General features: G+C 36.0%; 1 protein-coding gene across 1 annotated transcript in view; it reads right to left on the reverse strand.

The window, feature by feature from the left end:
• Nucleotides 1–379: 379 nt before the first annotated feature.
• LOC107749796 (arrestin red cell-like) overlaps nt 380–14,350 on the reverse strand; it is a 40,854-nt gene continuing 26,883 nt past the window's right edge. Inside the window, exons 2-15 of the mRNA XM_016564974.1 lie at nt 11,435–11,465; nt 10,794–10,854; nt 8,605–8,649; nt 8,255–8,451; nt 7,908–7,967; nt 7,675–7,742; nt 6,565–6,700; nt 6,219–6,303; nt 4,967–5,039; nt 2,471–2,608; nt 2,186–2,269; nt 2,018–2,094; nt 1,209–1,263; nt 380–1,120 (exon numbers count right to left, since the gene is read on the reverse strand). Coding sequence (XP_016420460.1) covers nt 1,027–1,120; nt 1,209–1,263; nt 2,018–2,094; nt 2,186–2,269; nt 2,471–2,608; nt 4,967–5,039; nt 6,219–6,303; nt 6,565–6,700; nt 7,675–7,742; nt 7,908–7,967; nt 8,255–8,451; nt 8,605–8,649; nt 10,794–10,854; nt 11,435–11,465 — 1,204 coding nt within the window. The 3' untranslated portion in view covers nt 380–1,026. The remainder of the gene's footprint in view (nt 1,121–1,208; nt 1,264–2,017; nt 2,095–2,185; nt 2,270–2,470; nt 2,609–4,966; nt 5,040–6,218; nt 6,304–6,564; nt 6,701–7,674; nt 7,743–7,907; nt 7,968–8,254; nt 8,452–8,604; nt 8,650–10,793; nt 10,855–11,434; nt 11,466–14,350) is intronic.

Consider the following 14,350-nt stretch of genomic DNA (forward strand, 5'->3'; position numbering starts at 1 on the left):
CTAACTTTACATAAAAAGTGACGTGACATGTGGCCAAGTATGGTGACCCATACTCGGAATTAGTGCTCTAGTAAATTTGCCATTGTTCAGTAGTAAACTACGCAGAATGTCATAGGAAAGGGCTGATCCTGGGAGAACGAGATAAAAAGTCAAATTTCCTGGAAATCATGCTATAAATGTGATTTTAAAATAACCATCAAAATATTTCTGGCAGTCCAATGGTTACATCAACAGTTTCTGTGAACTAAAATATGGAATGAACGTGATTTTCAAACGAACTGAGCTTAACTTTCAAGCAACATTATAAATCATCACATTTTGGCAAATAAAGTTTGGCAGGCACAAATAATGAGGAATTACATTGTGTGTGTGGCACATACAGAGCTCTGTCTGTGAAACCGGGCCTAAAGTTGCTAAGCAAGTATGGATGGATTGGATTACGGGTCTAGGAAAGTGGAATAAAATTAACACCAAACTCAATTTCCCTATGGTGTTTGTGAACAGTGTATGTACTGTACTGTACAATGAAATAGCATAGAACATATATCATAATTACATAGCTATTAATGCCCACTTGATATATAAGTGGGAATATGATGACAAGAAATCAAAAAGGTAAAGAAAGAATGAAAAAAAATAAAAAAATAAATCACCCCTGAATCAATGGACCCTTTGCCCACCAACAATGCATTGATGTTTAGATGACCCATCTAACATCAGTTTCTCCCTCTGTTTCCTTCTCTCTCTCAATCTTTTTATCCAACAAATAAGCATCCCAGTGAAGTGGTTCATGTGACCAGAGAAACAGGAGGTCAATTAAAAGACCACCTCACAGATGCTAAAATGGTGTGAAAGGGAGCCAAAAGTCAAAGAAGGAGTGAAGGAAAGAAAGGAGGCTCTGAAAATATCAGTAAGTGCTCCACTCTATCAGATGGGCCCAGTGGAGCAGAGGTATGAGAGTACTGGCAGGTTGACACCCCACCCCTGTCGCCCTTCACACGGTGTCATGTGTGTGTGAAGGGGCCGTTAGCAGAAGTGATCGTCCTCTTCATCTTTCATTCCCTTCAGCCTGAGCCTGGCAAAGTCCTCAAACACAAAGTCATCATCCTGTGAGAAATTACTGAAGACAAAAAGAAACGAGAGTTATGTTACACAAACAAACACACAAACGAGTTTCACTCTGTGAATGAGACACACAGCCAACTCACTTTGTTTCAAACTCTATGAGGTTGGCGTCCACAGGGACATCTGACTCTGGCACAGCTGTGGACGACAGGGATTAGAAAAGAATTAGGCAATCTGTGCAAAAGGAAAAGCATGCAAAACATAATTTCCAAAGTTAAATCAAAACTACACCAACATTATCAAAACTCATCATACAAGACATATGCGAAAACATGCTCATAATAATTCAGTAATATCAAGTTGATATGACAATATCTTGTCATTCAAAATTGAACTATACTACTAGTATTATGTTTAAAGCTAGCATGGACAATGCTAATTTGCGGAACATGCATATTTTTATATACACATTCATATATCATGTTTAATGTAATGCTGACATTGTTACTCAAAACAACTTTGCATAAATATAATGTAATAATAATAAAATCAATTATTTAAAACCATTTATAATAATAATAATAATCTCACTAAATAATCAGACTACACCAATACAACAACAACATACTACTACTACTACTAATTATTATTATTATATTGTTGTTCTACTGGTGTAGTCTAATGATTATTGAGATATTGTTTCAAAAAGCAGAAAAAAGGTAGTTATCAGACATTTAAAAAATATTAAATATATATTTCTATATTGGTCAAGTGTATAATAATAATACATTGTTTTTAAGTTGTTGCTGTTGTTTTATTGTGACAAAAAAACAGAAAAAGCTATAATTAAATATCAGCTATCAGATATTTCAATATATATGTTTAAAAATGATCAATAATGAGATTATATAAAATAAAATGAATGTATAATGACATAAACATGAGCTGGTACCTGACTGCGGTCTAGAGTTGGGCTGTTCGGAGGGCTTTGGGTGCATCAAGACAAACGGCAGCTCCACCGACACATCACTAACAAAACAGAAGTGTTTGGATTCAGTGCTATGATGTTCTGTACAAATATACAAGTCTGAATTATTTCTTTGTCAAATGACATATTCACCCTCCACGAGACACCACGAGCTTGACTTTAACTCTGTAGGAAACCAAGATTCCCAGGACCTCCTTATTGGACACATCCTTTACTCTGTAAGCACAGGGAAACACATGCTGAATGTAAAAAGAGAGATTACAAAAACCAAACCAGCTGTTTGAGAGGTTCTGCTCGAGGGTTTATGGACACACGGGTTGGGTTAACTCTGTAAGAACGAAAACCTCTAAATGTACTAAAGCTCAAAATGCTTTGCCTTTGCATGTGATGAACGGGTGTCAGCTGAAGGCCACTTACATGGTACTGGAGGCCAAGTTGGTGTCTTCATGTTTTAGCTGTCCATCCAGAGCCAGACCCCGCTTCTCTCTGTTATTGCTCAGTGTGGGGGTGAGTGTGTACACCTTACAGAACGTGGAGCTGGGTGACATCTGGTCACTGCACACGGCAAAAACAAAAGAGAGTGAGTCTTGTGCCTTATGCATATTAGAAAAACAAGCATTGACCATATTGTGCAACTTTTTTTAGTCTTCAGTACTAGAAATAGGTTAAAATTGTATATGGTGAAAATTGTGGGTAAATGTATTTTTGGGGGTGAATGGAGGTAAAATTAATCTATAATTAAAACGAAAAATAAAGTATACAAATAAAAGGCTAATTTTAAATATTAACAAATACTGTAAGTATTTAAATAATACTACAATAACACTGATAGTGAGACTGTACAGAAAACAAGGCAAAATCTATATTGAAACTTTGGATTGATTTCAATCTACTTCATCTACATAGTAGTCTATTATTCCAGGTAACCACTAGAGGGTGCTATGGGGTCTGTGGAAAAGTAAAAAATATATACTTTTTTTTTTTTTACAGACATTATTACATTTTCATTCTGATTTCTAAACAATAGAAATCACTTGATCAAATCAAAAAGTATTTTATCTTACTAACAGTAAAGACAAAAAAAAAAAACCTACAGTAAATTTGACTCTATAGATTGCCTCTCGTAAGAAGATTATATTTGAGGGTCTGTGGCATCAAAACTTTAAAAAAATCCCTACTGTAAGTGATGGTAGCTGTTCTAGAACTAATAAACCAATACTCACAATCACATAATAAACCACATAATACTAAGCTTTCTGCGTCACATATAAGGGCTGCCAAGTGAACATGCAAAATGACCGACAAGCTCCTCAAAGTCTTCTGGCTAAATAAAAGAATCTGGTCAGAGACTGCTGTTTACAGAGTCTAGAGCTGTCAAACGTGTGACATTTAAGGACACCTAATTCAGTGTTCCTTATCAGATCATAAGGACATGTCTGTGTGCCAATCCATAGCAATCCCATAAAGCATCTTGCATGTGTTGGATTAGGCAGCGCTTTGGACGAGTTCAGAATAGACAAACTAGTTTGACAAACTGTAAACTGGAGTTTATGGGGACATAAACAATGCTTTAGGATTAAATATCAGGAGAACATATGGTGAAGAAAAGACAACAGATAAATAGGAAAAGAGATATATTCAAGCATCTTTAGTATGCTACCCATACATCATTTGTTTATCTGAGTTAAAGTCAAAAAAGCTGAATACAGGGCAACCACCCGGGTCAATCAAGCTAGAAGCTAAACTAGCAGTTGACCTCAAAAAACAGAACAGCTCCGGACAATACAAAAAGCAAAAAAGGACAGCTACAGTCCTTATTTTGGGGGGTAAAAGAGGAGCAACAATGCCTCATCTCATGGAGAGGTTGGAAAAAAGGGGTCCAAGAGTCATCATCTACAACCAGGGATGGGCTCAGGGTCACAGGAGCCAAACCAACAGTTAGATATGAGACTCACCGTGATGAATGTCGGCCCACAGACTTGCTGTAGGTGTCATGGGAGTAAAGAACCACATCTGTAACCTGTAGCACTGAGAGAAAACAGTCTTCGTAGTCCTATCAGCACTAAAAGACTACTGACTATGAGGCGAGACTGGACCATCATGGGACTGTCAGCAGAGGGACGAAGGGATCGAGGCAATTGGTGTCACGTCAAAGGGATGCTACTATTAAAAGCCGGAATGAACACTACAGAAAGGCTGAGAAGGCCATAGACCGGTCCAACTTTAAGCTATTAACAAGGGTAGAGTCGCTCTTGGGTATTTGGAGGGGAAGGAGCAAAGCTTTTTAACAAGAATAAACTGGAGTTTCCACAGAACAGGTGATTTCACAAGCATGGCTTCAGCTTTAGCAACAGTTTGATTCAACAGGTGAAAATATTTCGAGGCACCTTGGTAATGTACACTAAACATTAAAGGGACAGGCCACCCAAAAATTCAGTCATCATTTACTCAACCTCATGTGGTTCCATACCCGTACGACTTTCTTTCTACAGTGGAAGACAAAACCCTTTTGGTTCCCCTTGACTTCCATTATATTTTTGACCATACAATGGAAGTCATTCTTCAAAAATATCCTCTTTTGTGTTCCACAGAAGAAAGTCAGAGGTTTGGAATGACAAGAGGTTCAAGTTCAGTCAATGACGATAATTTTCATCTTTGGGTGGACTATCCCTTTAATTGCTACAAATCTATTCTGACCACACAAAAACCTTGGTGAGATGTGTATTAAACACACTCCTACTTTACAGCAGCAAAGGCTGAGCAAGAAGAGACGACTGAGGTAAAATCAGAAGCAAGACCCTTTAAATCAGAAGAGATCTTATGGAAAGATGACGGAGGACTGAATATGAGGGAGGTGAAGATGGGGCAGAGTACTAGAGAGAGATGGAGAAAGTGGAACAGAGGGCTACTTACTCGGCTTCTACCTGAGCCACAGGACATTTGTACTGTGCAGTGCTGAACAAACAGATATCTGCATACTGTCGCACTGTGGGGAGAGAGCAGGGATACCAGGGTCAGGAGGGAGCTTACACAAACCAAATACAATTAAATCACAGGCGGGACAGCTGACATTCACACTAAACTACACACGAGCACAAGAGGACCTCAAGGGAAAACGTGAGAAAAGAAGATCTAAACAACACAAGAACAGATAAAAACACATCCATGTGTACCATGCAGTAAGCATTGTTCCCGTGAAGTCAACATGACATCAAAATGAAATAAACTACAGTTTTAAAAGTTTGGGGTCAAGATTTTTTATTTTTTATTTGCTGAATAAAATAGGAATTAAATTGACCAAAAGTGACAGTTATGACGTAAAATGTTACAAAAGATCCCTATTTCAAATAAATGCTGTTCTTTTGAACTTTCTAAACTAGAAAAAAATTCCATCACAAGTTCCACAAAAATATTAAGCATATCAACTGTTTTCAAGATTGATTATAAGAAATGTTTCTTGAGCACCAAATCAGCATGTTAGAATGATTTCTGAAAGATTGCATGACGCTGTATAACTGCTAAAAGTCAGCTTCATCACAGGAATAAATTACATTTTAAAACATTAAAATAGAAAGCAGTTATTTTAAATTGTAATAATATTTCACAATATTACTGTTTTTACTGTATTTATGATCAAATAAAAGTATAAGAGTCTTAATAAAATCTTACCGACCCCAAACGTTTAAAAAGAAGAGTACCTGATATTTTTTCAATATCCAGTAAATATAATTAGTTAATATCAATAGATATTAAATATCCGGTTTCACTCATTTCATGTTGACTTTTGAGACACAAACTACAACCACAGCTCAGCACAGAAAAAACACACCTGTGAGCTACTAGGATAACTTAAAATTCTGTCACAGATGAATTATGAAACAGTGGCACCATCTTTGTGAAGTAAACAACATTTATCTGTAGTAAACATCTGTGAGTGCACGAGATACAGATGCAGGACAAAAGCAACAGGAAAGGAAAAGGGGAAGAGGAAAGGATTTAAGCTAGCTGATGTTAGCACTTCTAAATGCAACTCTAAAACATAAAAACATAAAACACGCAGTGAAAAACATTCAGTGTTTTTACTTGCGAGTTGTAAATGATTGTAGCATTTACTGTAAATACAAGTAAAAAATAAATAAATAAATAAATAAAATGTTCACCTCACCAGAGATTTTAATTCGTTTAACCGTTTTGGTGGAGTTGTTGGTGACATGAACGTTAACACTGATAGGTTCACCATGGTAGTAGAGCTGAAAAGAAGAAGGAAATCAAATCAATCTCTTTAATAAATGTGCTTAATATTTAACTTAATTTGCTTTTACTTAGTAGCACTTATTTTGCACTATTTGTTTTATACACTCAGGCAATAAATTAAACTTGGCTGAAAAATGAAACTAAAAGAGCAACTTCAATAGCAGCTGAGTAAAAAGACATCAATACTTGACAATTCAATAAATTATTAGCAGAGATCAATAGAAGAAGTCTGCCTGTGGCTAGATGCATGTTCACACCTCTTTATCTAGCGAGGCCTCGAGGTGAAGGGAGCGGTCAGACATAAGGAAGCTGCGTGTGGTCTCCACCATTGGCTGTGGACCAGGCTTCTCTGGAGCGTACTGCACCTTGCGAATGACCAACCGCACCGAGTTCCTGTTAAGCAGAGGCCAGTTAGAAACAAATTCTGTTGTACTGACATTGCAAAGACGCATAACATTTCTCCATCCGAGTAAAGATGTACATTACCATTCAAAAGTTTGGGTCTGTAATTTTTTAATGTTTTAGAAAGAAGTCTATAAGTCTATAAACTTTATTGTGAAATATTATTACAATTTAAAATAACTGCTTTCTATTTTATAGATATTTTAACATGTAATTTAATCCTGTGATGGCAAATCTTTAGTGTCACATGATCAAGATTTTTTTTTTTTTTATTATCAATGTTGAAAACAGTTGTGCTGCTTAATATTTCTTTGGAAATCATGATACTTTTTTTCCAGGATACTTTGATGAATAGAAAGTCTTTTTTCTTTTAAAGCAGCATTTCTTTGAAATGCAAGTCTTCCCTGACACTTTTGATCAATTTAATACATCCTTGCTGAAAAAAGTATAAATGTGACCCTGGACCACAAAACCAGTCATAAGGTTTTTGCTATTTGAAAATCTGGAATCTGAGGGTGCAAAAAAAATCAAAATATGGAGAAAATAGTCTTTAAAGTTGTCCAAATGAAGTTCTTAGCAATGCATATTACTAATCAAAAATTAAGTTTTGATATATTTACAGTAGGAAATTTACAAAATATCTTCATGGAACATGATCTTTACTTAATATCCTAATGATTTTTGGCATAAAAGAAAAATCTATAATTTTGACCCATACTATGTTTTTTTGGCTATTAAAAATAAAAAATAGAAATATACCCAAGCGACTTAAGACTGGTTTTGTGGTCCAGGGTCACAAATTTCTTTAGAAAAAAGAAAGAAAGAAAAAGAAATAATAATAATAAGAAGAAGCAATAACGCATCGGTAAATATTTCCAATATATTGTACCTGATAAGTAAACTGGCCACTCAATGTAAATAAACAGTGAAAAAAGAAAAGAAACTCACAAGGAGCGACACTTTACCGTTTGTGAGTCTTCTCATCCACAGTTTTGGCACAGAATGCCCTGACCTCAAAGTCAACTCCGCATGCCTAAAAGTCAAAATACAGGGATAAATGACCACTTAAAGGAAAGAAAAGGCATTTTAAACAAAGTGTGCCTGCAAGTAGCTTAGGGATACACTGGTTAATTAAAAAGTCGACTAGTTTAAGTTGATTTTGAAACGATGTAGCTTTGCACATTCCTAGCCTCATTACCTTTCCTGTGTCCTCTGGGCCGGGCTGTAAAGTCACTGAGCAGGGAAGGTTCTGAGGAATCTGTTCAACAAATAAAATTACTTTAGCAAACTAACTTGGTCACAATCTGGTCACTCACAAAGTGAATATAAAATTCTAATAGTGTCACACAGGAAAGTTTTTAGTGAATTTCACTGGGTCTGTAAAGTTTCCATTTTTACTGTGGTGTGTAAAAGAGTATCAATAATAGTCTTACATTCAAATCTGCTTCCCTCTAGATATACACTGGCTCAAAACACATATGTACAGCTGAACATTACAAGCATTGAAATGTGTAAGTGAAAGAAAAGGCAAAAGTAAAGAGTCACCGTGAAGTTGAAGGGGTATGCGTTCTGGCCAAGCTTCTTGAGCAGTCTCTCCTGTAGGCGACTGAGAGGTTTGCGCTCCTCAGGCAGAGGGGGATATGCCTGGAAACTGGAAATGAAGAGATCCTTTCGGAAAGACAGGCCCAGCACATCCAGATCTTCACGGCCATAACGGAAGGCACACGTCAGGGTCACGAACACTGGTAAAAAAGAGCAGTGGAGAAGAGAAAAAGAGTGATACATACATAATAAACTGTTTTGATTAAAATTATTTATTGTAAAAAAATATATATATATATATATTACAGGCAGCACAAAAAAAACTGGAGATACAGTAAATCAATATGTGTTACCTTTTCTGTCTTTAAGGTATTCTGGGTCAATCAAGAGCACCCCATCTAAAGTGAGTAAGAAGAGCGAAAAGACAGACTGTGTAATAATACTGGGGCTGTCAAATTAGTACCTTAATTCAGTCAAACTTTTTTTTAAATAAATAATATTACTAAAAATTTAAAATTTAGTAATAAGGAATTTTCCTTTAAAAAAAACATTTTATTTATTTATATATACTGTGAGTCCACAGTCTGCACAGTATTTGAACAGCATTAACTAAAAAATATATGTGCAAAGTAATATGATGTGATTCGTAGAACACAGAAAGTAAAAACTAAAAATATTTTGCATATTTACTACCATTCAAAAGTTTGATGTCAGTATTTTTTAAATATAAATTAATACTTTTATTCAGCAAGGACACATTAAATTTGTGACAGTAAAGACACTTAAAGTTACAAAAGATTTCTATTTCAAATACATTTTGTTCATTTGAACTTTCAAAATGAAAATAGAATTTACGTGTTTTCCGCAAAAATATTAAGCAGCACAACTATTTTCAACACTGATAATAATAAGAAATGTGTCTTGAGCACCAAATCAGCATATTAGAATAAGTTCTGAAGGATCATGTGACACTGAAGTAATTCAGCTTTGCCATCACAGGAATAAATTACAATTCAAAATACATAAAAATAGAAATCAGATATTTTAAATTGTAATAATATTTCACAGTATTACTGTTTATTGATTAAACAAATGCAACATTGGTGAGCATAACCAGACAAAAAATAAATAAATAAAACAAAGAAGTAAATCTTACCAACCTCCAACTTTTGAACGGTAGGTTTAGAAAGGCACTCCAAAAGATTTTAAGATCATTAACACAGCATTATACCAATTATCTTGTATCTTGTAATTAGCTTGTACAAGATTACCACTACAATATGTAATACTCCTGACAGAGCTAATCTCCCCGCACAAATATAATGAGTGAAAAACGTCTATATCTCCCCGACTGCCATCTCCCGTGACCGGCTGCCATGCAACAGGGAGTGAGAGATGTTCCCTCCAAAGGGTGGAACCAAAACTCTCATAGCAACATCATAGTTTTTTTTATAACATAGTTAAGCATGTATAAGCACAAAGCATTATGTCCATCAACATCAACTGCCTCCACAAAGACACAACTCCTCAACAATAGTTAATTGATGTTACTAAGGCCCAATCCCAATTCTACCCCTTAGCCCTTCCCCTTTCCCCTACCCCTCCGTTTCGCGAGTTCACGTAAAGGGGTAGGGGTGTCTCAATTCTCTTTTGGTTGGAGGGGTAGGGGTAGGGGAAGGGCCAGACAGCCCTTCAAATGAAGATTTTTCGGGACCACACTTCAAACGAAGGGGTATGAATTATCTCAGCGTAAACCGGCTTCAGGGGCAACATTTATGTTACATTCAATCGTGAGTTCATATTTACGGTCATTTTACTCAAAGAAATGTTAGCAAAACATCGCTGCTAACTAACGTCATATTACAGACTGCACGATAGTGCCACAACATATGTTCATGTCTGATCAGGGCGATAACCACCGTAGACATTGAGGGGGGCTAGTCCCCCCAATAATTAGAAATCTCTAAACCCTTTTCTCAAATATTGCCATTTCGAGTTCGAGTTCGAGAGAGAGAAAGAGAGTTGCGTGAATGCGCGTCTGTGAGTTTCTCTTTTTAGAGTGAGTTTACTTAAAAAACAGCGATTTTATTCTCTCGTTGCTGGAAAATATAATTTTTCGATTCAGTATTTAAATTGTTATTAATAAAAGTCGTGGGGCAGCGTTGACAAGTTTCTTTTCTCCTGGATGTGTGAGCTGCGCGATCTCCGATATGTGTGTGTGTGTGTGTTTGTGTGTGTGTCAGTAAGCAGCGCATTAATATAGAACAATAATTAAAGGCTCTAATGCTCACCAGCATAGGTGTGTGTATTGTAGGAGCTAGACAACGTATGATGACGTGTGACGGCATAGTAGTGGTGTCCCAATTCTTAGGGGAATATTTTCACCCCTACCCCTTGACACTCTGTTTCAAGGGACAAGGGGAAGGGGTAGGGGAAGGGGTATAAAATAGAATTGGGATTGGGCCTAAGACATGAAAGGAAGTCGAGTGGTTCAACCAAAAACTCCCAAGGTGTTTCGAGCGGGAACTCCCATCTGACTTACCTACAGGGTCCACGTGGTCTAGATGATCCACAAAGTCCCTCTTCCCCAAGTATACTGTGAGCTGGAAAGAGTAAAATCAGAGGCAAGCACAAGTTAGAACTTGCTACACAAAAGCATGCAGTGCCTCTATCAAAGAACTCGCACACAAACAATTTAAACAGCCCAAGGCATGCCACGCTGACCCCCAGATGATCTACTCCCTTCCTGAAGACAACTCTTCTAGACGGCGTGATGTTGAAACACACATCCTCCACATGCAACACGCTTTCCATTATAGAGAATGAAAGCGAGAGATGAGATGAGGGGATAGAGATAAGGTAGGGAGGAAAATGGCCCGAATGCAAGCCGAGAGAAAGAGATTATAGAGGAAATAATGCTGTGATAACCAACACTGTACTGATAAAGAAATAGTCAAAAGAAGAATCAAAAGACAAAAGCAAACAAACAACCAAAATCAAAAAAGAGTTTAAAGACACACAATTAAAAGGAGCTTAAAGAAGTGAACAGGAAGAGAAACTCTAAGAGAGATGGATAGAAAATTAGGGAGAAGCAAGAGAGAGACCGAAAAGGGAAGGAAAAGGTCCACTGAGACCTCTGAAGAGCCCACCTTCCACCTCGTAACATACTCTGGGGAATCTTACCTTGCAGTTGGGGCTGGACTTCTTGAAGACTCTGTAATGAGGGGAAAGAGAGAACGTCATTAAAACTGATGTCTTTAGCAGCATGGAAGTCTAAAGAAAAGATTAACTGCACAAGTTCCGTGGTGGTATTTCAGAAAGACCAGCAATGCCAAATCCAGTAAATCAGAAAGGCTTTGTATTCAAAATGAAGCTCAGTTTACGCTATTCTGCAACGTGTGGAATTCAACAGAATATGAAATATCACTTTTACTTTTTTTTCATCCATTAAGGGTACAAATTCAACGCCTGACAAGTGCCAAATGCAAGAAACTGAAGAAACAAAATAAAATAAAATAAATAAAAATTAAAAACAGTCGGCCAATAACTTTATCAGGAACCAAAATATTTTAAACTAAAGAAAAAATTAAATCAGCAATGTTTTATAAAGGGAAGAAAACTAAAAATTAACACTGAAATTAAAAAATAAATAAATAAATAAATAAAACTAGAAATTATCCAAAGGTAAAAAAACAAAACAAATTTACTATTAACTAATTTGAATTTGAAAATTAAACTATTATTATAATTATACTTATAAGCCCTGAATGAAAGTGACACACTGGGTGGATTAAAAAAAAAAAATCACTATCATGGCCAGTAAGAAATATTCAGATCACCTGCCATTAGCAGTTGTGGTAAAAAGTTACATTAGGATCCCGTATCCGTCATTATAAGGCTTTAAAACATAATAAAGTGACCACCTGTGGTTAACCAATGTAATTAGTCAAATATTATCTGTGGTTACATGGGCAAACATACAAAGTCTCATAAGAATGAGCCTCATTTTCCCCTGGGACCGAGAGACAGAAGATGAGAGGAGGGACAGAAAGGGCAGAAGCATGACAAAAGGAAGGAAAGAAAGAAATTATGAAAAACTGACCGACCAAAGAGGCTGCAAACAGAAAGCAGCTGGACAAAAGGAAAGGAAAGAGACTCAGGCGGAGATGGACAAAGGAAGAACGTAAAACAGTAAATGGGATGAACGCAGCTGCCCAGCTAAAGGGAGAGCAAAAGAGAATGAACAAGAGAGTTAGAGAGCTCACAAAAGAGACTGTAGGTGTCAGTGACTCATCTGAATGTGGGAAAATATGAAATAGACAGAGACAGAACATGAAAGAGTGGCTAAAAGATAAAGGGAAGCCAAAAAGATTATGAAGAGAAGGCAAATAAAAAGCAATATAGGGTTAAATGAATAGTCTGTCTTCATTTACTCATGTCGTTCCAAAACCTATAGCACTTTCTTTAGTGGAACACAAAAGGAAAAATTTAAATAATCTCTGGTCATTCTTTCCCATGCCATTACAAAGAATAAAATCTAGAGGGTTTAAGCTACAAAATGGAAACACACACACAAAAAAAAAAAAATCAAATAAGTGGTCTATATGACTGATGCACTGTATTCCACGTTTTACAAAGTCAACAGCTTTAAGTGAGGAACAGATCAAATCGTTATAGTGCAAGCGTCATATGGATCAATTTTATTGCTGTTATTTTTGAGCTTGACAGCCTGAGTTCTTATTCAATTCCATTATATGGAAAAGAGTGACCAGGGTATTTGCATGCAAAAAATAAAATTTGAGCAATATTTAAAATCTCCCCAGAGAACAGGCATGGGATCAGGAAAAAAAAGAAGGAAAATACAACATACAGTCATTTATTCCTTTATTTATTTTTTAAAGGGGTCATATGATGCTGCTAAAAAGAACATTATTTTGTGTATTTGGTGTAATGAAATGTGTTTATGCGGTTTAAAGTTAAAAAAATACATTATTTTCCACATACTGTACATTATTGTTTCTCCTTCCTGCCCCGCCTTTTTGAAACGCGTCAATAATGAAATATTTTTTTTATTATTATTATTATTATTATTATTATTTTTCTTTTATTATTTAAAGTACAAAAATTAACACATCAATAAAGAAATATATTACTATCGTTATAATAATATATAATACTACTGTACTGTAAAATAAAAGATTAAATAATAATAATAAAATATTAAAAACCTCTTTCGTTGACAACAGATTTATTAAATGATTGTCATCATACTACAAATATATTACGCCGCAAGCTTGTGCAATGCTGTCGAAACCTACAGTATCCATGCATGTGATAAACATATTTAAAATGTATTTGAAAATGCAGAATTTTTTCTTCTATTTTATAAAATTCACATGGGTCATGCTTCAGGTTAAAAAAGAAAAACGTGTACACTGAAATATCACAACCTTGAGAGAAATAAAGGAAGGACAGAGTTATAGTCACTGTTATTGTGTAAATAACAAAACTACGCAAAACACATGTGGAAAGTGACGTTTTGTCTTGGTCAATGCATCTCTTGTTATTTTAAATACAGCAGAGGTTATCAAGGTGAGAGATTTTCCCCAGCCCTCACATTTTTAAATGCAAAAGAACTGCAAACTTATCTAACCAGTGACTTTCCATAAAAAGGCACACTTTAGTGTAATTATGTACTTTTATTAATACTGAGAAAAAAATGCAGAATAAATCGGGGGAAAGGAAGAGTGAAAGCTCACTCTCAGCAGGAGCTGACAACACACCCGGTCAAGAGCGGCTGAACCTTCAGCACAGGAAGATGGAAACAAAACACACCCCACATACCACCTGACACACACACTCTGACCTCTCAAAACAATACACCGGTTACTTTGTGTCCACTTCACACTTGACAAGCTCAATGAGGAGTAAGCTTGAGTGAAATCTGAAATCTGGGGGTGTCTGTAATGATGTCAGAAGGACAGCATATGACAGGAAATAGTCTCACCTAGGGATGTTCATTTTAACCGGTTAACCGTTAACTGACCATAAGAATTTTTGACCGATTAATACAATCAGTTAAATGGTTTAAAAAGTAAT

The sequence above is a fragment of the Sinocyclocheilus rhinocerous genome, unplaced genomic scaffold (assembly GCF_001515625.1).
Source record: "Sinocyclocheilus rhinocerous isolate Xijiao unplaced genomic scaffold, SAMN03320098_v1.1 scaffold1131, whole genome shotgun sequence".
Classification (NCBI taxonomy): domain Eukaryota; kingdom Metazoa; phylum Chordata; class Actinopteri; order Cypriniformes; family Cyprinidae; genus Sinocyclocheilus; species Sinocyclocheilus rhinocerous.